Genomic DNA, 24099 nt, shown 5'->3' with positions numbered 1-24099 from the left:
AAATAGCCATTAGCTAAAGAAGAACACTTTTGTCACCTCCTCTTGCTATAACCTCAATGACAATCTTTTGATTAAGCTGTCACAGAAAGAGCCTTTTTGTGGGAGGTGTCAAGAAAATCAAATATATAAATAAAGAAATGATAAGTAAGTAAATATGGAAATAAGCATAGAGAGGAGGTAATACCATCTATGGACAGTGAAAAATCCCAGAATGCTTAATTTATTTGGTTTGTGCTGGTTGTGATAGGGTTACCATACATCCAGGTTTTCCTGGACATGTTCTCTTTTTTGGATCATTGTGTTGTGGCTGGGCAGATTTTTAAAATAAGAGCAAATGTCCGAGTTTTCTATTCTCCCAGGCTGGCAGTTTGGGTCTGGGAGCAGTGGGCAAGGTGATTGGCTGCCGGAAGTCATGTGCTTCCCATGTGGGCTCCAGAAACCAGATGAAGAGAGAGAGTGAGCCAGCAGGAGCACAATGTGGGAGCTGCTTGGACACAGGGCTGGGAGGGAAGGGGGTTATGGGACTGTGGGTTGGGTGTGCAGGGCACTGGCAGCATCTGTTGGCTTCAGGTTAGGAGAGGGGCACCAGCAAGAGGTGGGGGGGGCAGGGTACTGCCATTTAGGAGTAAAGGGCAGTGGCGGGGCTGGGGTCAGTGGGTCCGGAGTGAGGGGCAGCAGTAAGGCTGGTGGGGGATATGGCTTGTCAGTGAGGGGAAACAGAATGGGCAGGGGCAAAGCACTGCCATAACACTGCCTCCTCCCACCATCATATTCCCCACGCCCCTTCCCCTACCCAACAGGTGTCATCTTTTTTGGACCTGAAAATATGGTAACCCTTTATTTCCATTTACCATCCAGGAACAGAAGAAAGGTCAATAAACAAGGTGAAAGAGCAAGTAAACATGATTTAGGAAGTTATTTTGTTTGCCAGCAGTGAAGCTAAGAAGCTAGAGATTCCTGTTAGATCCCATCCCTCTGCTAGCACCATAAATACAAGTTAAGAATGCTAAATCCAAGACCTTGATACAAGAATTAGAATTTGCTTCTATCTGGCGACCAGATCAGGTCCTAGATTTCACTCCATTGTCTAAGGCACTTAATAGTTCAATCTTTTTGTAAGTAGGTTGGTTAGCCTGTTGGTACTTGCAGTGTGGCTTTGCCCACTTGGCAGCTTCTCATCCGATAAAACAACCCTTCCAGTAACACAGCTCTACAGTTACACACAAGGGAAGACATAAGCAAACAGAGCAAAACTGGCCTCTGACTGCTTTACCACTCCATCCAAGAAGAGCACAGACCATCTGCAGATGCTTCCTTAGCCTGACAAAGAGTGTTTGTGCCTGAAAGTTAGCTAAGAAGAATTTTTCCAACTATTTGAGTTGGTCGAATAAAAGATATCGGATTTACCCAAAGAACCTTGTCTGTCAAAAAACCCCAATTAGTCTGTGTCATCCCAGGCCCTCTAGGCAGAATGCCTTGGCTCTAGCTCCCTGGACACCACAATGTCAAGCAATTGAACTCACTATTTCCTTTCTCCTCCCCCTCATCACTCTGTTTTATTGCTCCTAGAAAGACATCCAGACTGTTCAAGCAGTAAATGTGTTAAAGATGTCTGAAAGATGAATTTACATCACATTTAGATCATAGTAAAGGCACTCAGAGTGCGAGCATCCACATGTTAAATCTTGTTAACTCATGCTAAATGCCCTCTGCATTTCTCAAAGTTATGCAACTTCAGGCAAGGGTTAACTCTGACTGTGGTATCTGGCTCGTATTAAAGTATATTCAGTGTGCTCCACAGAGATAAAATAAGCAATTTGCCTTCCAGTATCCTCCACTCCCCCAGTATCCCAAGATACACCACTCCCAGTCCCCACCCCCACAGCAGGGATAGAGACCAAGGGTCTTGGCTTCTAGCCAAGCCCCTGGTCACCAGTCCTCTAATGATAAGTCAGAACTATGCAGGCAAGAAATGGTATCAACCCTTAATGTACAATTGTTCATAACACATTCTGACTTCAACATCACTTTAATATTCCTACCATAGCAAAGTTAGGACATTTCCAGTGAAGGGTATCTCCAGATAATATTACCTAATACATGTTGAACTGATGTTGGATTGTTCCACAGAGGAAATATGATTGGGGCCTCCTATACAGTGACAAGTCTGGGACCAACAAACAGCTATTTACTAGTTCCAGTCTTCCCACTACACCAGAGTCTTGAACCAGACTCTACCTGGGTGAAGAATTCTGGGACTGCCACTAAGCTATGTGTTGGTCCCAGGCTCTGCAGTATACTGCAGCACACTGAAGTTTTCAACAGTTTGGCCATTTTGGCTATTTTGGCCATAAAACGCACTTAATCCCAGAATGAGTTTACAGAGATGATTCATGCTTGCATGCATATAAGAGAAATAAAACCCTCTTTATCTTTAATCTAACCATATTTGTTCTCAAGATACGATTAGTCCACAGTTTTAGTTGCATAAAGTTACAATTCATTCTGTGCTATGTAGAGTATAAACAGTTGAACTAGAGAAAGATGGCTGGGTTGCAAGACTGATCCAGTTTGAGGTGGGCTTCAGGGTACAGCTGGCCATAACACTGTTGTAGTTTCCTGTCAGAAAATGCTGAATTGGTTGAAAATTTCTGTGGGGCAGGCTGCCCAAGTGGGCAATAGACAAAGCCAAAATATTTCTTCTGTTTTCTTCTTTTTCTATTTATAAGGGATGATTCTACATCCCTGGATACATATGTGGCTTTATAGCCTCCTGTGCATGCCTAGTGTGTACATGTATATAGCTGTCTATGAGTGCAAGCTTGCATGGCTAGAAAAATAATACCTACATGTGCATAAATGGCACTTTTTAGCACCTGGTTGACCAAAAGTGCCAAGTAGACAACCAGGAAAGGAACAGAATGCCATCCAAGGTGATAGGTTAGGAATTACTCAAACTACTATCCAGTCCTCCCTTTTGAAGCTTACCTCCTGGGCTGTTCAGAAAGGGAGGTATGTAGGACAAAATAAAAGACAGGGGTGTAAGACTCAATGAAGGGGATGCTACCTCTGGAGGGCAGAGACCCTGAGTTCTACCCTAGGCCTTTGCTCACAATGAGGCAGATCTTTGTGCACGTCCATTACAGCAAAACCCCCAGTTTTTCTTTTTTTCTTTTTCTTTTAAAATGCATTCCCTCCCTATCCCCAACCATTTCTGACTTTCTCTCTCCCTCTCTATTCCCTATAGATAAGCCTAAGTAAGCTAAGACATAGGATAAGCTTCAGCATTTTATTTTGGTAGCAAGTTGTATTTATTTTAGTTTTTTCTCCTTCTTTATATTGTATAATTATTATGTTTATATTGATTTTTATTGTTCTATATTGCTGTTTTATTAATACTACATGATATAGAACTACATATGTAAGTTAGCATAAGTCATGTCAAGTTTCCATTTTATTTGTCAAGTCTCCATCTTTTCCCCATGCCCTGTTGTGTAAGTATGTTGTAACCTATGACTCGTACATACCCTTCCTGTGTAACTTGGTTCCTGAATGAATGTGAATGAATGAGGGTGCTTGAGAGACAATGGCAGGCTCCTTCTGAATGACCGAACCATCAAAACAATACCTGGACCAAAGACCCAGCCATTGGAACTACCCTCAGCATTCAAGAAACAAAAGATGAGGCAACCCACCATTCTGCCAAGGCTGCAATGCTCAGTAAGAACACCTGGAACCCTCTGGAACAGGGCTAACATTGCCTGGACAGGCCCTCCCCATAGAAGATCATAGGTAGTCTGCCCCATAAAATGGGGTAGTAAAGATTGACTCCTTGGGATGCCCTCTCCATCTAGACAAGCACCATGCCACAACACCTATCTACCCAGAGGCCCTGCCGGTGACCCCCCTCTGGACAACACCTACTGGACAAAGACCCCTTTTCAGCCTGGATAGGTAGTTATCCCCCCTACCCTCTTTTCAATCAAGGACTTAGAGACTCAGTGGAAGGGTTGGAGTCCAGGTAGGGAAGAGAAACAGAGTCTTTCTTCTGCTGCCATTGTGAGTGCTTCTGAGTGCGAGTGTGTGCGCATGTCTGTGTGTGAACCAATAACTTCATGGGGCTGTATAGTGTGTTGTCTGTTTAATAAACCTGTTATTTTGAAGCCCAAGTTGGGTTTTTGTCTGTTTCCTGACTGTTTCCTCCTTGCCACCACTTATCAGCCCCAAACTCCCAGCTGTCTGTCTCAGTTTCCATTCCCAAGCTCCCAGGTTTCTGCCTCTCTCTTTCCTGGCTGCGTCCTCCTTGCAAGGGCTTTTTCCCTTGCACCAGTGACCTCTAGTAACCCTGGGACCACTTGACCTTAGGTAACCCTAAACCTCAGTTCCTCAGCCAGCTTCTCTCTAGTCTACTGTTTCTAATCTCATTTCCAGCAACTTTCACTCCTCACAGTTTCTCTCTCACTTTAACCTTCCCCCAAGTATTCCAAGTACCCCAAACACATGCATACATATCGTACCATCCAAGTTAGGGACTCATCTGTGTCTATGTGTAGGTGGGTGGTATGTGTATGAACTGGCGAATATACATATACACATATACATATACATATAAGTCATTGTGTGTGTGATATACAAATTAGTGATCCGTGTATGTGTACAGACTGTGTGGGTATTGACAACTGATTATTGTCTAATTTTTGGTGTGTGTGTGTGTGCACCTAATTGATTTGTGTGTTTGAATGTGTGCAATTGTGGCACACCCTCCTGTCTAACAGCACAATATTGAGATCCTGAGAACTGGCCTGACCCCACAGGACAGCACCATCTTTCTGATAAATATTAAATGTGAGTTTTGGTGGTTCAGCTTGAAAAGGAAGGCTAGAGAGGGCTCTGGGCAATGCCTAATCTGTGTTCTACTGACTAGAGCAGTTTGTGTAAGCATAAGACCCAGGTGAAAACTCGTTTCTGGGTAAGTGGAAGCCTAGAACCTGGGCCACCAGCTCCCTGGCTCCCTATCTCCTAAACACTAGGCTAAAAGGGGTGGGGGAAGGAAGTGGGGTTCTCGTCTTCATTCCGAGCAGGCATATACTCAAGATAATGCTTGCTTGCCAGAAGGTGAAGCAGATTCCAAAACTTGATGTAAGTTCCAAAAACTGCAATGAGATAACTAGCAAGCATAAAGTGAAATTGTATTTAACCCTATGAGTCACATTACCAATAAACAAACAAGCCATCAGCTTATTGAACTGGAGGGGAACTTAGACTTTCATTTCTACAGACACAAAACCTCCTTTTTATTGGGAGGTGCTGGGTAACTTAATTCTTTTTTGCTGGAATGGAACCCAGAGGGCCTCAAAAATTCCAGAAGTGTTTCAGTACTTACATGATTAAATGTAAACAGACAATGTTTACTGGAACTAAAGCAGAATTACTGGGAATATGAAACCTCAGGCCCTCTGGAGTGTATTCCCATTCTGGCCCAGTTTAGAGAGTACACTTGGTGAACCCATGTACTTGCTGACAAAGTCTTTCAATGCCTCCTTAACCTTCTGATTCCCAAGACTGAATATGAATGGGTTCAGCAAAGGAGTCAGTGCTGTGGTCACCAAGGAGGCCATCTTGTTGAGATTCATTGAATTAGCTTGTGAAGGCCTCACATAAATGAAAACAGAGGTGCCATAGCCAATAGTGACCACAGTGAAATGTGAGGCACAAGTGGAGAAAGCCTTCTGCTTGCTTTCACTTGTAGGGATACAGACAATAGTGCAGATAATGCAGGAGTAAGAGATGACAGTCAACATCAGGGACCCCAACAGCACAGGCAGTGAGACAATGAAGTCAATGAACTCCACTAGCTGAATATCAGCACAAGCTAAGTGCATCAAGGGGGCACTGTCACAAAAGAAATGGTTAATAATGTTGGGGCCACAAAAAGGCAACCCAAGTTTCATCACAGTGGGGACCAAGATGGAAGAGAATCCACCCATCCATGAAGCCACCACCAGCCATATACAGACTTTGCCAGTCATGATTGTGTTGTAATGCAATGGGTAACAGATAGCCGCATACCGGTCATAGGACATCATAGCCAATAGGACATACTCTGAGATGCCCAACAAGAAATAAAAGTAGGATTGAGCCAGACAGCCGTAAAAGGAAATGGTCTTTCTCTCTGCCAGGAAGTTTGCCATCATTTTGGGGATCACAGTCAAAGTGAGCAGAACCTCAATGATGGACAGGTTGCAGAGGAAGAAGTACATGGGAGTTTGCAGATGGTGGTCGGTGCATATAAGAGTGATGATGACAGAATTCACAGCTATTGTCATCACCAAAATGATTAGGAACAGCATGAAAAGGGTGATCTCCACTTTGTAGGTGTTAGGAAAACCTACCAGGATGAATTCGGTTACACGTGTTCCATTCCATCGGTCCATAGCTCCCATAGCTTTTATCTACACAGAGAAGAAGAACATAATAAAATCAATATATTCTCAGATGTTAGTGGGAAATTAAATCTGAATTGCAATGAGCAACTTGGTATGTAATTAATAAAAAACAATTAAATGGAAGGGATGAAAAAAATTATGAGAATGAAGAGAAAAAAAATGAAAAAAAAGAACATAAAGAAAGAGACAAAGCAGAAAATGCATTATTTTAAAATTGGAATTAATTTCTTATTCTAAAAGATCTGCTCTTCCTACTCCTGCCCATCTAGAAATGATCACTAGTAATACATGAATCACAGATTGAAGGGGAGGAAAAAACCTAACCAGCAATTACAAGAGGACTCTTCCAGCTTTTATTTTAAAAGCCTAAGGCTTAGGATAGTTGAACTGCAAATGGAAGACCCAGGTTTCAAGCCTGCTAGTGCTTACCTAGAACAAATTTAAAACTATCTCCCACATCCCAGGAAAAAAAACCATCTTCACCAGAAGGACATGGGTAGGTACTGTCTAAAGGAATCATTCACCCTCTTGGCAACTGAGAGGGGAAGATATGTAGACCAGAGGCAGAGGATGCAGTAGAGTCTGATTCCACCTTCTTCCCAGTGGCTTTTCTGTATCTCAAATTTAAGTCTCATTAGGTGAAATGGACAGACAACAGTGAAATGCTGAAGTCAGATTTCAATCCATAAAAGGGCTACAATTTGTCCCTTAGATTTCTAATTTAGTTATAAACTACACTTTATAAAGTCTTTTTTGGATTTGTGGTATGGAACTGATATTCCTCTAACAACAGGGTAAACCATCATAGAAACCAAAGCACCTAGTTCTGTTGAAACTCAAATTTGTATAAATAAGAAGCATTTATAATGAAGTAAAGAAAACATGTCTCCTTAAAATTCTCTCTAAGTCATTAGAAATCTTTGTTTCTAGGTCATGTTTATAATATTTGATCTAAAAAATTCAGAACAATATGAGAAAGTTCCACATTCACCATTTCTCAAGGAAAACAACATTTCCGTTGGCTTTCTCCAGTTACAAAACCAGAAAACTGAACCCTGGTGTCTTTGGGCGTTCTTTCTCAGTAATGCATTATCAAAAACTACACAGATCCTGCAGGAAATGAATGCATAAGCTGAAACCCATTGCACGTAAAAGGCACTTACATAGTTTTGTGCTCAGGCACTTAAATACCATTTCATTCTACCCAGAAAACAGGCCATGCAAAGTAGTGATGACCGCAGATTCATAGATGTTAAGAGTTGGAAGGGACCTCTCAAGATTATCAGGTCCAGCCCGCTTATGCTTGGGCAGAAAAGACTGCTGGTGTCAGATGACTCCAGCAAGGTGAATGTCCAGATTTTTTTTTAAGATATCCTGAGTAGGTGATTGTACCACCTCTGAGGGGAATCTATTCCAGACCCTGGACACACAAGTTGTCCTCCTACTTTCTGCTATTTATGACATATGGTATGGACAAATGTATATTCAGAGGTGTTTCAAAGGGGGACAGGATCTCTTGCTCTGAACTGCACAGCACCTGTTACCTTCATCTAAGCACCATAGGGGTAAAATAAGATCTGAGGAACTTGGACCTGGATGTACCGCCTTATCACAAAGTAACTTTATTTGGGGTTAAAGATACCCCTGTAAAGAACTTTACCCTTGATAAAGTTACACTGTCGTATGTGCTGTGTGAATCTCTAGTCAATTTTATACAGCTGCAGAAATTTGATTAATGGTGTAGGTAGTTTGGAGGTAATGCTGTGCAGTCACCTCAGAAAATCTGGTTTTATACCCACTCTGAACACTTGAGTAATTTTAATCCAGAATAAAATCTATGGAAAAGTACCCCAGAATAAATGTGTTTTTTCTCCTCATCCTTAAATTAAATTTAGCCATGTGAATGAAACTGGGTTAGCCATCCTGATTGCACATAGCTGAAATCAGATAGAATATATGATGGTTTATTATCATTAATTCTTTTAAGTGTGTTTTTTTTTTCTGAGAATGAACTAACATAAAAATACCAGAAACCATTTTGTTCCTCCAGTTTGTGGGTCTGAGACTGATAAACATTGTCAAGGAGAACTGAGGGATATGATAGGAAGATATATTTTAATTAGCAAAAGAAGTTTGATTCCAAAGAAACTAGTGCTTTGAGAGGGTTTCTCTGAAATTATAATGGTACTGGTGGGATCAAGAATTGTCCCAATGAGTGTTTACTTTTAGTTAAATCTTTAGTTTAATCTTTTTCTCTTTTAAAAGTATTTTTAACTAAGATCAAAATGGTGTGTGTGTATATATACACACCCACTGTGTATATATATATATATATAATATAATGTGTGTGTGTGTGTGTGTGTGTGTGTGTATGTATATATATAGTGGGTGTATATATACAACGGTTTTAATTTATATAAATATCACCTATACTAAAAATAGCACATGGTCTTTAAAAACTAGTAAAAACTTTGCTGCTGTTCTTATTTGTAGTCTAAATCTTTTCTCTGAATAAGGAAACCCCTTAAAATTGCTTTTTTAATCTTTTAGGCATGAACACAAAAGTATTGGAAATTGGACAATTAATGATATTTCAAATCAAGATTTGGACCAAATCTTGTGCTTGGTACAGACCAATAGTATGCATATTAGTAGTATTATCCTTCCATAACCCAAGTATCCTTCCATAATCCAAGATTCTGCAATGAACTTAATCTTTTGTGTAGGTCTACCTTAAATCAAGGCATCTGTGAGTTTAGAATGGTAACTTCATTGTTATTTTAGAAGTGGCTATTAGTATAGCTTTTGGAAAGACCCATGATTTTATAACAAAACCAAATTCGACTTCATCCAACACTGTTGTAATGTTGTGATGCCTACATTTAAATATTTTAACATAACACACACAATGGGCATCATAATCTTCCCACTCGACATTTTCTTCAGTCCAAGAAGTAACTAATTGTATCTGTCACTCTTCTTCTATTTTCAGTTGAACTTTCTTAATAAATGGAATACTTTGTGATATCATTTTTTTTTCCTATTGGTGAGATTTTTTTTTCTCTATTAATGAAAAACTTTACTTATCAGTTACATACTGTTCAGAAAACTCTGGAAAAAAAATCATGTTCTGTTGGTCAGTTCATGCACTTCCTTTCTGTATCTATTCCCTTCTACTTAGGGAGTGGAACTTCAGCGATGTGGTGTTGTCTTTACTAATGCTTTGTGAAAGTGGAATTGTGTTCCACCTAAGAAGCCAAGTGGGGGAAGGTTCAGTAATAATAACAGTTTAAATTCACTTTGTACAGGAATAAATCGCAACGTGTTTCAAGATTATGGAGAATGCAAGTACCTCTGAGTGTGACCACCTTAATAAGATTAATACCAAAAATCCATAATATCCTCAAAAAAGCCACCGCCAAAATACTCACTACTGCATTCCCTGCATTATCCAGGTATCTTCTTTAAGAGGCTGGTTTTGGTCTCATTTTCCTTTTTCTTAAAGTGCAGTTGTCTCTCAGAGGAAAGATCTCCCATTCAACTTCTGTAATATAAAGAAGGCAGAATCCATATGCTACAGGACATCTTCAAACAATGGCATCTGTGCTTGCGGCCAATAGAGTTTACTCATCATATATGCCCAGATCCCTACCTTTTTAAAAAACAGATTTTGCAGGTATGATTGCATCCATGAAAGCAGGCAAGCTAAATTAAATGCTCAATGTATTGTCAATAATCTGAGCCATAATCTCTTCAACATGAATAGATAATGGGCAAATATTTTTGCTTCTCAGTGAGGAACTTGCTAACAGATAAAATGCTCCAACATTCTAGCCTCACAATAAGATTATAGGTTCAACAGTCAGATAAGCATGAAACCATCTCTCCCCACAGCAGAGGGTGAAATCTGGCTGTACTGGAAATAACCATTTCTTTTTTGTAGTTTTCTATATACAGTAATAGTAAACTGATTAGCGTGTTTCATTACATGGTCTTCTGGGAATTAGTCAAAAAACATTCTCCTGGGGAAGGAAAAAATAATTCCAAAGAACAACTAGCAAAGATATCTAAGAACATTTAGCTATTCAGCAAAGTTTAGTATCCACATTTTTAAGGCATTAAAAAAGGGGAGCATATGTTTTATCCAAAGGAAGATCCAGAAGTAAAAGATAATGTTGCATAAATACTTTTATAAAAGAAATTACCCATTATGAACTCTAGCAGAAAAAGGCATAAATATGAATAGTTGGAAGTTAAAGCCAAAGATACTCAGCATAGAAAATTGCCATAAAAATTGGGGGTTCCTTCTCAGGGAAGGAGCAGTAGCTCCTCCAAACTCAAATTTCGTCACAACTCCCAGCTCCCAGCCAATCTGGGAAGCATGGCCAATACTCCCCACACCCCAATCCTAATCCCAATCTATTAAAACATGAGACTTTCTTCAATTTTTTTCCTTATTTCTGTTTTGGTTTTTTTTACTTTTTATTTTATTCAGTGGGTGACTTCCTTCATTTCCCCACTCATCCTCCATCTCCATTTCCTTTCCAAATCCCATTTCATTACTCAACCCATCCCATTAACCCTCTGCCTCCCATATTCACATTTGTGCCCCGGCAGCCCATCACTGTAACACCCCCCCACCTAAAGCAGGGATAGAAGCTTGTCCTGGCTCACCAGCCCTTTAGTGGCAATTTACAGCTCCAGCTCCTAGTCCAGCCCCTGCTCACCAACCCTCTAGTGGCAGGTGGGGGACAGTCAGAGAAGGCTTTTACCTTAAGGTGTGACTGCTTCAAACTCGAGCTAGCACTAACACTGATCAACACATGAGCAGCTGAAAGTGCAATGTGCCCCCCCCCCCCCATCAGTACAGAGCAAATAATGACTGGACCAAATAGCATGGATTATAACATTCACGGTTTACTCACTTGCATCTCTACTAGCATGATATTTGCCATTACCTGCTTTCTATGTTGGATAGATAAAGCACTCCCTATGTGAAAGAATGAGGGGACACCAATCTGACATTAATCAAGTCCAAAATCAAGCCCGAAACACATTCCGTTGCTAATTTCAGAGTAGCTGTTCTTAAGCCATGGGACTTTAAAAGCTGACTTCAGTGGAAAATTGTGGGAAAAGAAATCATCCATAAACTGGATTGTTTAAAATATGTTCTAAGCAGGGACCATTACCTGGCTTAATTTTTGGAACCCTCTGTTCCTTTAGGTTTATCATTTGTTTGCCTTTCCCATCACTTCCCCCACCCCCACTAGTTCACCCCAACCTCCCTCTCTTCTCTCTCTTTTGTATCAAAACATTCTCTTATTTGATAGGTTGCTCTGTGCATCTCCATTCGAGCATCTGATGAAGTACTATTGGGCTTAATAAAGATTCTGCATCTCTAGATGCATCTCTATCCTGCTTTCTGCCTGCTAACTACCTCTATCAAACCTCAAAGTTCAGAGTATGTCAGCAGGCATAATATCATAGGAAATTAGAGATGGAAGGGACCTCACAAGATCACCTAGTCTAGCCCCCTGCTAAAGGGAGGATTATGCCCGATGAAACCATCCCAGCCAGCTGTCTCTTCAAACTGCTCCTGCAAATGTCAGGGATGGAAATTCCACAAGTTCTCTAGGTAGCCTGTTTCAAAGCTTGACCACTCTCATAGTCAGAAAGTTCCTCTTAATTCCCATCTAAATTACCTCTGCTGAAGCTTGAAGTCATTGTTCCTAGTCCCCTACAAAGAAAAGGCTATCTCGATGCCCTTTATAATCACGTAATCACTAGGCCTGTGCCAAGCGGCTAGTATTCGCTTTGGACTTGGATTCGGCTGACTCGGGGGACAGTGATTCAATTCAGTGATTCGAATCACTGTCCCAGTTGAATTCGGCCAAATCTCCAAATTGGCCAGGCCAGGCCCATCCCTCTCCCGGCCCAGCAACGGCTGCCCCAACTCCCAGCACATGGGAAAAAAAAATAACAACTTTGCTCACTGGGTGCTGCTGGGCAGGGGGCGATCCCTGCTGCTCCCCCACTGCCCCATACTGCATGGGCCACTCTGCACGAGCCCCTCAACCCCCTTCCTCACTCCCCTAGCCCCCCCCCCACAGGTGCCCCACCTGGGCCAGCTCTGGCCCTTTAAGAAAAAAAACCCTGGGACTCACAGTTCCTGCCGGCATGGGGCCATCCTTGCTGCCCCCCACTGCCCTGTGCTATGTGGGGGGCTCTACATGAGCCCAAGGCTGCTGCAGGAGCAGTGAGTCCTGGGGCCTTTCTCCATTTTTTTTTCCTTAAAGGGCCAGAGCTGGCCTGGATGGAGCACCCGTGGGGGGACCAGGAGAGCAGGGGGAGTTGGGGGGCTTGTGGCAGAGCCCCCTGTGCAGCATGGGGCAGTGGGGGGCAGAAGGATTTGCCCTCCCACCCAGCAGCACCCGATGAGCACCAGGGCTTTTCTTTAAAGTACCGAGCTAGGGTTGGGGGGGGTAATAATGGGGGGGGGTCAAGGGAGGGGCTGGAGGAGTGGGGGAGGTTGGGGTGATTGGCAGGTCCCATGGTCCCCTCCCCCAGACCCCCTTCCCCCACTCCTAGTACTTATCAGCTCAGAGTCAGATTTGGAGAGCTTCAAAGATTCGGAAAGCTTTGAATTGATTCGGACCTTTAAATTGGTCCCCTGATTCAATTCCGATTCGGAGATTTGGCCAACGAATTGGGCCAAATCTCCTCCGAAACAAATCACCACCCAAAGCTTTGCACAGCTCTAATAATCACCTCCCAGGTATTTAAAAACTGCTATCAAATAGTCCCCCTGTCTTCTCTTTGCTAGAGTAAATACCCTGAGTTCTTTCAGCCTCAGCTCATAAGTCATGGTTCCCAGGCCTCTAATCACATTTTGTTGCTTTCTGCTGGATTTCTTTTCAATCTGTCCACATCTTTCTTGAATTATGGGCCCAAAACTACATGCAATGCTCCAGGTGAGGCCTTGGATAAGAATGAAATGGAGTGTAAGAATACAGGCAAAGGAATAAATAAGGTGGTTCAGCAGACTGCAGAGGCAATAAACAGAAAAAAAAAAGACTTCTTCCAGCTATATAAGTGATCTTCTTGGCACTTAAACACTTTTTGTAATTCTATTATCCATGCAGAATGGACATGTAAGTGTACATGCGTATACTGTGCATACTCAGTAGCCTACACTGTGTATTAGGGCTGTGTGAGGCTTCGGACAGAGCTTTGGATCCGGAGAAGCTTCGGATGCTTTGGCATCTGAAGCAGCACATCTGGGTCAAAGCGCTGGCCTCAGTTGGCTTCCTGAAGTGGTTCAGAGCTCCCGAATAGCTTCGGAGCCACCTTGGAGATCCAGCCACAGGGTATAATAAGGAAAAAATAAAATATGTATAACTTTGTTGTTTTTTATCCAATTTGGATGAAATTTACAGGGCTGGTAGAATGTGCATAGAGCAGGAAGCCTGCCAGGTTTCAAGAAGATTGGTGCAGGGTCTTGGGGGGCCACACCCCCGCCTTTTTTCCCTGTCTTGACCCTCCTGTACAGCCTGTAGCCCTTGATATTCATTGTCCAGTCATGCGTTAGGTCCCACCACATTTCAGTGAGCCCCACTATGTCTGGGTTGATGTTCCCTGACTAGATCCTCCTTGACTGATTGATTGGTAACTGGTAACACAGTAGCTTAGCAGCCAGACCTGCAGTAGTGTCTCCCATGCCCCAAGACAGACAAAACTCATGTCATGGGTGCTTGTGGGACTGACTGTGTCTGTCAGCAGCTAGGGGTGCAGGGCCCCAGAACCCAGAACTCCCCTGCACTGATCTCGACAGCTGGCAGGCGTCACGGCCTCAGCAGGGGCCACCATCCCTGCAGCTGTCACCCTGCTGCACCTCAAGCAAAACTCGTGCCATGGGTGACACTGTGTGTGTTGTCTGCAGCTTGAGGTGCAGTTCCCCCCAAACTCCTGCACCTATATGCTTGGCAGGCTTTGTGGCCTCAGCAAGAGCTACCAGGCCTGCAGTTTTGACCCCCCTGTGGTGTAACACCTAGACATAACATGAGGTTTGCTTTCACGAATTTGGGGTGCAGTTTCCCCCAAACCCCTGCACCAAACTTCATGAAACTTGGCATACTTTATGCGCTCTGTAGAGTCTACTTCTCCTGAAAATTTCATCCAAAGCAGACATAAACCAACAAAGTCATAGATATTTTCTTGATTCCCCATTATACCCTATGGATTGGATTGTCGCTGATTTGCTCAGGCGTACTGTGTATGCTTTAGTAGCCTACATGCTGGCTAGGCAGGTCCATGGGCATATATGCACACACTTGAGCATAAATCCTGGTCAAAAGTTAGGAGCGGGGGCCCTGCGACATTTAAGTGCCAATAGCTGAGTAGTCAGGGCAATCATGGAGAAAGATGGAGACCCAGGTTCTAGCCCCTCCAAATCTCACCAGAGACCATTCTAGCTACCACACCACCAGTTAAGCATGTTAGAAGCTGAGCCACTGCCCCTTGCAATTTTTAGTATTTATATGGATAGCAATGAGGAAGTATATGCCCCAGGGGAAGCAAGGGTCAAAGTTAGAAACCAGGGCCAGCTTCTTTCCAGGGAACACATAGCATCCATCTTGTTCTTTGCCTCAGGTCTTCCATCTGAAATGCATTATCCATCTTGCTCTCATTCTCCTGGTTCCACATGTCTTCATATTAGCTGCCCACGGGCTTGGCTGCAAAAGGAGTTCTGGTAAGAGGTTTGAATAATGCCTAACTTGTGACCTGGTAGTTTGAGTTACTAAAGTAGGAAGTTAGGTGGATTAAGCCAAATCCTTTCTAGGGGAGGGAGCCCTAGAACCTGTATTTCCCGCTTCCTTCGAATATTTTCTAACCACTTGGCCATTAGAGCTACCAACATAGGTAGACTCTCCTTCCCCTGTCAAAGTCGCATATTGGTTAATCACGAGTTTATCTCTGCCCATCGCTTTCTCTATGAGATTATAATTGGATTCTCTTAATGATGACTAGACTTTACCTTCATATTAACCAGAAAAAAACCCTGCAGAAATGTCCAGGGAGTTTTGTCTTTCTGTGTGAAAGATAAATAATGGAATGGCAGGGACCAGAGCTTTTTGGAGCTGGATACAGGCATAATTAAAAGCAACAGAGCTAGGGCAGACTCAGTGGTAGCTGCTAACCTGTATCATTCAGAGAATCAAGTATTGGAGAGAAAAGGTATAAAAAGAATATATAGAACCAGTATACAGTTTCCATATCGAATTATCCCAGTCTGAAGGTAAATCAATCCTCATTACTTTAAACATTTAGATGATGTGTAGGTACAAATGACCTGTAAACTCAGGTAAGAAGGTAGGGATGCAGGTAGATAGATACTGTCTAATTTGGGCATCCAGGCTCCCTCGGTAACTTTAAAAATGAGGCACAGGGCAGGGTAGGCATGCACCATAGACTAACTAAATTGACTTAATTTATTTAACTAGTTTATAAAACCCAAGTCTCCTGGACTTCAGTCTGACATTTTTCAAGTTGAGAGAAGTAGTTAGCCATGTTAACATCATTGCTTATTTTAGAAACATAAAAAAGGAAGAAGCTATATTGTGTCAGGTCACAGTTTCACCTTGTCCAGTGCTCCTAATGAAGATTTCTCCCAATCTTTTATTCACTGGGGTTTAGTTCATGTCCATGGTCTAAAGTAGGTATGATGTGTTCCTTCCAAAACTCTTTTATTTTTTTCTCTAATCATAAATAATGTAACTCTGGATGCTCTTATAAATGCTCAATTGTTTTCTACTTGGCAGATACATTACATGTAACAATGGTACTCAGTTTAATAACACATGTTCTTTATAAACCTTTTGCTTTTGGATTTTTGGTTATTTTAATTTTTTCTAGACCCCCCCCCCTTCACTCTATTGTGCATTGCTTTCTGTACATTTGCTATTGCCCTTATTATCTTGGGCTACGGATTTTCAGAAGCTGCATGGGAAGTGTGCTTTGAAATGAGGGCTTCGTTCTCTGAGATGGGGGTTTTCAACCTTTTTTAACAAGTGTACCCCTTCTGCATCAAAGTTTCAGCTCATGTACCCCTTTATACTTTTTTCAGTGCAGGATAGCCACTCAGGCCTTCATGGCACGAGGGGACCAGCAGCAGCCGCTGCTTGCTGGGCTAGGGTAATAATGCTGAGGCACCCCTGGTTGCCCCCAGGCAGAGTGGGCTGCACATGTGACAGGGCTGAAAGGTGCCCTCTGTCATGTCTGGCAGGGACTGTGTGGCCGCCGACCTGCCCACCACAGCAGGTCCCAGGAGCAGGGCCGAGGGAGGTGATGGCAGTGGTGCTTCCCGCTGCATCAGAAGCGTACATGTAGGGCTTTGTGAACAACTGTTCACCAGGGCACCCTGGTGGAAAACTAGGAGTAATGTTCATAGTCTGGACACCCTAGTTGTGAAGTAGTTTTTCCTAATGTTGAGCCTGAAATGAACCTGAAACAATCTTCCAGGAGTTTGTGACCATTCCTCCTGGTTTTCCCCAAGCGTGCCCTGGTGAACAGTTGTCCACCAAGCCCTACATGTACGCTTCTGATGTAGCGGTAAGCTGCTACCAAGTCCCCTCTCAGCCTCCTCTTTCTCAGGCTGAAGAGTCCCACATCCCTCAGCCTTTCCTCGTATAGCTTGCCACGTAAGCCTCTGATCATGTGGGTAGCCCTTCTCTGGACTCTCTCAAGCTTTCCCATGTCCTTGTTAAGGAGCGGAGCCCAGAGCTAGAAGCAGTACTCCAGCTGCAGCGTCACCAGTGCTGAGCAGAGCAGGAGAATCACTTCTTTGCAATGATTTTGCTGGAGATGCATCAGTTGATGCATGCCAGCATATTGCTGGCCCTGCTAGCTACAGCATCACACTGCCGGCTCATGTTCATACTGTGGTGAATTATTACCCTCAGATCTTGGTGACAAGTGATGGGGGATCTTCAGTCCTGCCTGATGAGAGGCAGCAGTTGCACAGGCACCCATGTCACAAATTTTGCCTGTCAGCAGCTAGGGGTGCAGGGCCCCAGAACCCCCTGCACTGATCTCCTTAACAGCTGGAAGGCTTCGTGGCCTCAGCAGGGCCTAGCAGCCAGGCCTGCAGTGGTTTCCCACCCCCTTTGCCCCAAGATGGACACAGTTGCACAAGCATCCATGACACGAGTTTTGCCTGCCTGTGGCCAGAGGTGCAGGGCTCCAAAACCCAGAATCCCTGCACTGATCTCCTTTGCAGCTGGCAGGCTTCGTGGCCACAGCAGGGGCTAGCAGGCCTGCAGCTTTCAATCTGCTGCGCCTTAACATGTGCAGTGTCACCCATGTCACGAGTTTTGCTTGTCCGCAGCTTGAGGTGCAGTTTCCCCCAAACTCCTGCACCAATCTCCTTGAAACATGGCAGGCTTTGTGGCCTCAGCAGGGGCTAGCATGCTTGCAGTTTTGATCCCACTGTAGTTTATCACATACACATGACATGAGTTTTATTTTCAAGACTTTGGGGTGCAGTTCCCCTGAACCCTCCACACCTATCTCCTTGAAACATAGCAGGCTTTGTGGTCTCCATAGGGGACCTATGCATAGCAAGCCTGCAGTTTTGACCCCCCTGTGGCTTAACACATACACGTGACACAAGTTTTGCTTTCAGTATTTTAGGGTGAAGCTTCTCCAAACTCCCTATACAGATCTGCTTGAAACTTGGCAGCTTTTGTTACCTCAGCAAGTGCTACTACAGCTGCAGTTGGGGCCCTGCTGTGGCTTAACACATACACATGAGATGAGTTTTGCTCTCACAATTTTGGGGTGTAGTTTCCCCAAACTGCCTGCACCTATCTTCTTGAAACATGAGATATGTCATGCCCTCAGAAGGGGCTACCATTTCTGCAAGTTTCATCCAAATCTGGCCAGAAATGACAAAGTTATAGCCTGTTTTGACCTTCCCCATTATGTCCTGTGGGTAAAACCTCCAAACAAGATCAAGACGGGAAAATGTTTTGACGGAAGGGAACGGAATAGCCGTTTCGACTCGAAAAGAAAGTGGAAACTGAACGCTGCTCCGCGGAAATGTCGAAACGCTGGTCAGAAAGGGACACTGCCATTCCACGCAGCCCTAGCGAGTGCCTCAGCCCCGGCGGGGCAGCGCAGCTCCACCCTGCTCCTGGCTGTGCTCTGCACCCGTGGGCCTGGCTGTGGGTGTGGGTGCTGCTGCTCACCCCTGCTGCGCTCCAGTTGGGGCTCCTTCAGGGTGCCCCAAGGGGCCACTGCAACTGAGTCGGAGCTGAGCTGAGGAGCCATGCCTCTCGTGCTACCTGCCCAGTACTGGCAGTGCAAGGCAGCACAGAGCTTCGCTGCCAGGAACAGCCCCTCATGGAGTTAAGGAACATCCTGAGGAAGCGCTGTGGGGTGCAGTGTGGGGCTGGCAGTGTCTAGTGCATCCCTCCTCCTTCCCCTGCCCTGGGTAAGAGATGAAATGCGGGAATGCACCAGAGGAGATGCCACTACTGTGCCCCACCCGGGGTGCACTCCATCCCCATACTCTGTCCCCACCTGCGTACCCCCTATGACCTTTCTAAGTACCCCGAGGGTATGCATACCCCCAGTTGACAGCCCCTGCTGTAAGAAACAAAGGTTTGAAGGTATTCAGTAGAGAGGGCATGAAAGGTTCTGTTGAAACAATTGGTACATCTCCAGACCAAAATAAAGGTTTAATAGTAGCATGTCTTATGAGATCCTTGCTAACTGGATTTAGTAAGCATAGGTAAAATGGCAATAAAGGCACAATGATATGGGCTTTTATATGTGCTAAGGAGCAAGGTACAACCCTTGTAAGACCCTGGTTATATCCTGTGGTTGTGGGCACATGCTAAAGACTGTGCTACTACATTTTCACTTCTATCATCACCCATGTTAGCTGTATATATATATATATATATTTATATGTGATGATACATCACACTATCTGATTTTCCTTTCTCAAAATCCAAGATGTATCCAAGTAGGGTGTTTTGTAGGGTAGCATTTTATTCTTTCCGGCTTTCCTCTTTTACCACATAAGTCAGTAACTGCCCTGGCAATCTGGAAGTTCTGTCTTTTTAGGCACACTTTTCCAAGAAAAAGTTGTAATATTCGTTACTCTGATTCCCTGGCAGAGCATTTTAAGTGGCTTGTTACACTTGATGCTATAAACTGTACAAATATTAATTGGCTTAGTGTTGATCGGCTTAGTGGAGCAGTCGCATCTTAAGGTGAAAAGCCTTCCCTGGCTGTCTTTCATGTGCACAGCTGTGACCTGCCACTAGAGTTTCGGTGAGCAGGGGCAGGACTAGGAGCCTATATAAAACATTTCTTAGTGCAAACAAAGTCAGTGCTGTCAGCCACAATGACTTCAAATTTTGTATGTTTCTTTTTTAGTCTGTTGTGGAAGAGGAGGAAGCAGAACTGAGGTAGAGAATAAAAATGTTTGCTCTGGGTGATAATGGTCTGGCACGCTGTATGTATTGCTGTGCCTGAATTCATTCCTTGATTGCAATCTAGGCAGCCAATACCAATAAATACACTAAGGACAGGACTGGCTCACTGCTCCCACCAAGCAGAGCAAGCTCTGCAGCCCCAGGGTGCCTGGACCAGCTTTCAGCTTGAGTTCCAAGGGGCCCAATCATTTTTTTTTCTCTAGAGCCTGCCCCCTTGTACTGCTACCACTGGGGTTGCCAGCCCACCAGGTGCTGCCTGAGCTCTGAGGGACCCAATACTTTTTTTTTCCTCTGGAGCTTGCCCCACCCCCCCGAGTGCCACTTCCAGCAGCAGCAGCAAGCTGGTTCAAGCAACAGCAAGAGGCACCACAATGGTTGGGTACTCCAGGGTTGTGGCACTCACCCTGCTCAAAGAGCCTGAGGGGCGAGGCACTGTGCTTGGCCCTGCTGCACCCTGGCATCCTCACTTGCCCTGACTCAGGAGGGGTCACTGCATCCTAGGATGCTGGAGGACTGCAACTCAAGAGCTACAGAAGCTGCCTAAAATTACCATGTAACAAGGCCCTAACAATTACACTACAGGTCAGGCACTATTCTCTTCCTTTTCCAGAGCTCCTTTTGAACCTGAGACACCAGCATAGTCACTGGAAAAACTTAATGATTGCAGTAAAGAGGCAACTTTCTGCCCCAGTTGCAACAAGAGCCCAGGCCATAACCTAGGACCCCCTTTTCTACAAGCCAGAAGTCAGCTTACTAAACCACACACACTCTGTCTTGCTTTTGTCCTCCTCTGGACATGTAAATGCCAAAAATGCCCTGTAGATGACCACAAAAGAATAGAGAACTTACCACCTCTTATAACCTATCCCTACATTTCAGTGAGTATGCATGAGAGAATTTCAGAAAAGGGGGAGAGGTAAGGAATTAATTTATGGCCATTAATTAAAAATTAAACTATATGTGTGTGTGTATATGTGTGCATGCGTGTGTGCGTGTGTGTGTGTGTGTGTATACAGGCATCACACACACACACACTCACTCACTCACACATACATGTGAACAGGCATGACTTAATCACTGGGCCCTTTTTATCACAGGGGTGTGATTTAAAGAAGGGGTAAACGATTGAATTCCCTGCCAAGAGAGGCAAAAATTCAAGGCCTGTCACTTGGAAGCTGTTGAAGATTCAATGTGGTAAATAGCCCCAAACTAGAATAAAAAATGAAGGCAGGAAACAAAATTTTGTTTAACTCAATTAGGATTTACAGTGAGCTTTTTCAGATTGAACTAAAGGAAGATGCCCACTCACGCTGTCTTCTGGAAAGACTTGGGCACCACTGTATCTAAGATTTTTTTTCTTCTTTTTTTTTTTTTAACGGAGTAACTTTGTGGGAGACCAAAACTATTCTAATAGGATGAATTAGGTTAATTCAGAGGTGTTCAATCTTTGGGGCCTGTGGGTTGCATTAGTAGTGCAGGGCCATTCTGTAGGCCAGATTGGGCCCTGTATGCCAGGATTGGGCTTGTGCAGAGGAAGATCCAGAGGGGGTGCAGTGGCATGGATACAACCCCCTTTTGGATTGCACCTCACCACAGTAGACTCTAGGGAATTTTAAAAGTCCCTAAAGCAGGTGAAAATCTGTCCTCCCTTCTCCTTTCTGCTCAAAGGTATAGTCCCTCTCCACTCCTTTCCCCACTGTCCTGGGGATAGGGAGGCATCAAAGCCCTTCCTGCCCACTGTGTGGGGGCTCTGCTCAGCTGGGGATGGGAACAACTGCATCATGGATTGCTGAGGGGTTCCCTTTCTCCTCTTCCTGGCCAGGCAGGGTGAGAGGAACTACTCCCCAGCTATCCTGTTGCCACTGTCTCTACAGTGGGGATGGGGGAAAGAAAGGAAGGGAGTGGGGCATGACTCTAAGCAGGAAGGGGAAGAAGTGGGCCTGGGGGTGATATCCAGCTTCTTTAGGACTTTAAGGAAGTCCCCAGAAGCTCCCACTGAACATCTACCTGTACTGGTAGGGTGGAGGAGGTTGGGAGCAGGAGGTAAAACCGCTTCTGCCACAGGGGTTGTTGCTCCTGGAATCCCTTTGAGAAATCTTGGATCCACACTTGGTCCTCTGCTGCTTCCCTTTGGCTCCACACCAGGGTTGGATGAGGCCCCACATCACCTCTGCTTGGACTGTTGACCAGCCACATGTCCCCCATATTCAACCCTTCATGCCAGGATCGGATCCTACACACTCTATCTAACACACAGGGCTGTGCTTTCAGGCTTGCAGGAATCACTGAGGTCCTGGAAATTCGGCAGCAGAAATGCAGCCACTGTTCCCCCACTGTCACTTTTTTGGAGCCACAGGGAGCCTTGTGGGCCAGATGACATAGCTTCCAAGGCCAAATCTAGCCCATGTGCTTAGGGTCAAACACTTCTGCTTTAATTTAAAAGGTGGATAAACATCTTTTGAAGACACCATGATATTTCATTTAGATTTTTTTATAAATGATGTACTGCAATTCAGAAATGCCAAACTGTTTTGTTCCAGTATTTCCTTAAATGCTTTTCCCCTGCTTTGGTTTTGAAATATCATTTTTCTTTTTTGTTTAAAACAAAATGGTTTAACTAAAATCAATACAGATTTCCTCTGAAATAAATTATTTTTTTCCTCAGTTCTGCCAACATATATAAAAAATCTATTACATACCATTAGTATTTCTTTGAAAATCCTAGCTTACTTCCTCACTGAAATTTTTAGCATAACTTTCCAGAAGGTTCCCTTTACTTCTTTGTTCCTTAGGCTATATATGATAGGGTTAAACATCGGGGTGATAACTGTGTAGATTAGAGAAAGAGATTTATGGAAGTTTGGGGACTGCTTAGCTGATGGTGCCACATACATAATAATGATGGTCCCATAATACAGGCTTACCACCAGGAGATGAGAACCGCAAGTGGAGAAGGCCTTTTGCCTCCCAGTAGAAGACGCAATTCTCAGGATGGCTGAGAGGATATAAATGTAAGACACAACAATGAAGAGGAAAGGGGCCAGGGTTACAAGGGAGCAGGTGACAAGGACAATCTTTTCTGTCAGAGGGCTTTTTGAGCAGGACAATTTCAACAGCTCCTCCATGTCGCAAAAGAAATTATTAATTTCATTGGGGCCACAGAAGTTTAAATGGGGCAGCATACCTACCACAAAGGCTGTGGCTGAGAAGCCCAAGAGCCATGAGGTAGACACCAGCTGGGAGCAAATCCGTAGGTTCATCACAATCTTATAGTTGAGTGGGTTGCATATGGCCAAGTAGCGGTCATAAGCCATGACCGCCAGAAGGAAGCACTCTATGCAAGCTAAGGAGCTGAATAAAAATAACTGTGAGATACATTCCCCAAAGGAAATACTCCTGTCCTCTGTCAGAAACCCACCCATCAATCTGGGGGCAATGACTGAGGTGTAGCAGGCATCCAGGAAAGATAAGTTCGCCAAGAAGAAGTACATGGGGGTGTGAAGATGCTGATCAGCCACAACCAGCACAAGCAGTAGGATATTTCCAGCCACAGTCACAGTGTAGATCACTAAGAACAACACAAAAAGAAGATTTTGAAGCTCATTCAGATACCCAAATCCCAGGAGGATGAATTGGATGATGGATGTTTGATTTTTCCATTGTACATGGGCCATGTGCTCTCTGAAAAAGAGGAGACAAGCAAGGTGCACAGCTCTGCAAATGAGTTCATACTGAGAGAGAGAACAAACATTTGCCTTCTCTTAATCTGTTATCAAGGCTATTAAAGTCAAAAAAATTGCAAGGAATGTAATTTGCTGTATATAAAGAACGGGAATCAAGTATATTAAAATACATATGGAGTGGAATTCTACTTTCTATTGTGTATCTAAATGAAAGCTTTCTAGACACATAAGTGGCATTTTTGGTACTTATACGTAAAAGTCTATTTTATTTCCCCTGCACTATCAATGTGTAAGAATTTACACATAGACTGAGCATTGGCATTAGGTAACACACCATCCAGACAGGTACACAACTATGTGTATATATTAATTGTAGACAGAACTATGTCTAAGCCCTGAAAATTCTTGCCAGTCAGATTCCGAAAACTAGCAGGCATTGAACTCTGGAGAAGTAAAGTATTTCTGTCT

At 43.9% G+C, this 24099-nt stretch overlaps 2 protein-coding genes across 2 annotated transcripts; both read right to left on the bottom strand.

The window, feature by feature from the left end:
• Positions 1-5447: 5447 nt before the first annotated feature.
• LOC149862212 (olfactory receptor 6M1-like) lies at positions 5448-6434 on the bottom strand. The gene has a single exon (XM_090053882.1). The coding sequence runs from the start codon at positions 6432-6434 to the stop codon at positions 5448-5450; it is 987 nt and encodes a 328-aa protein (XP_089910008.1).
• A 16240-nt stretch (positions 6435-22674) lies between these two features.
• LOC149862211 (olfactory receptor 5V1-like) lies at positions 22675-23622 on the bottom strand. Its single transcript, XM_090053880.1, has one exon. The coding sequence runs from the start codon at positions 23620-23622 to the stop codon at positions 22675-22677; it is 948 nt and encodes a 315-aa protein (XP_089910006.1).
• Positions 23623-24099: the final 477 nt, after the last annotated feature.

Source organism: Crocodylus siamensis, chromosome 6 (assembly GCF_052110815.1).
Source record: "Crocodylus siamensis isolate JL-2025a chromosome 6, ASM5211081v1, whole genome shotgun sequence".
Classification (NCBI taxonomy): domain Eukaryota; kingdom Metazoa; phylum Chordata; order Crocodylia; family Crocodylidae; genus Crocodylus; species Crocodylus siamensis.
Note: the sequence above shows the minus strand (reverse complement) of the source record. Positions and strands in the feature narration are given on the sequence as shown.

Bases quoted from the DNA above. Each gene is read 5' to 3' on its own strand.
- LOC149862211 (XM_090053880.1), bottom strand. From the start codon at position 23,622: ATGGCCCATGTACAATGGAAAAATCAAACATCCATCATCCAATTCATC.
- LOC149862212 (XM_090053882.1), bottom strand. From the start codon at position 6,434: ATGGACCGATGGAATGGAACACGTGTAACCGAATTCATCCTGGTAGGT.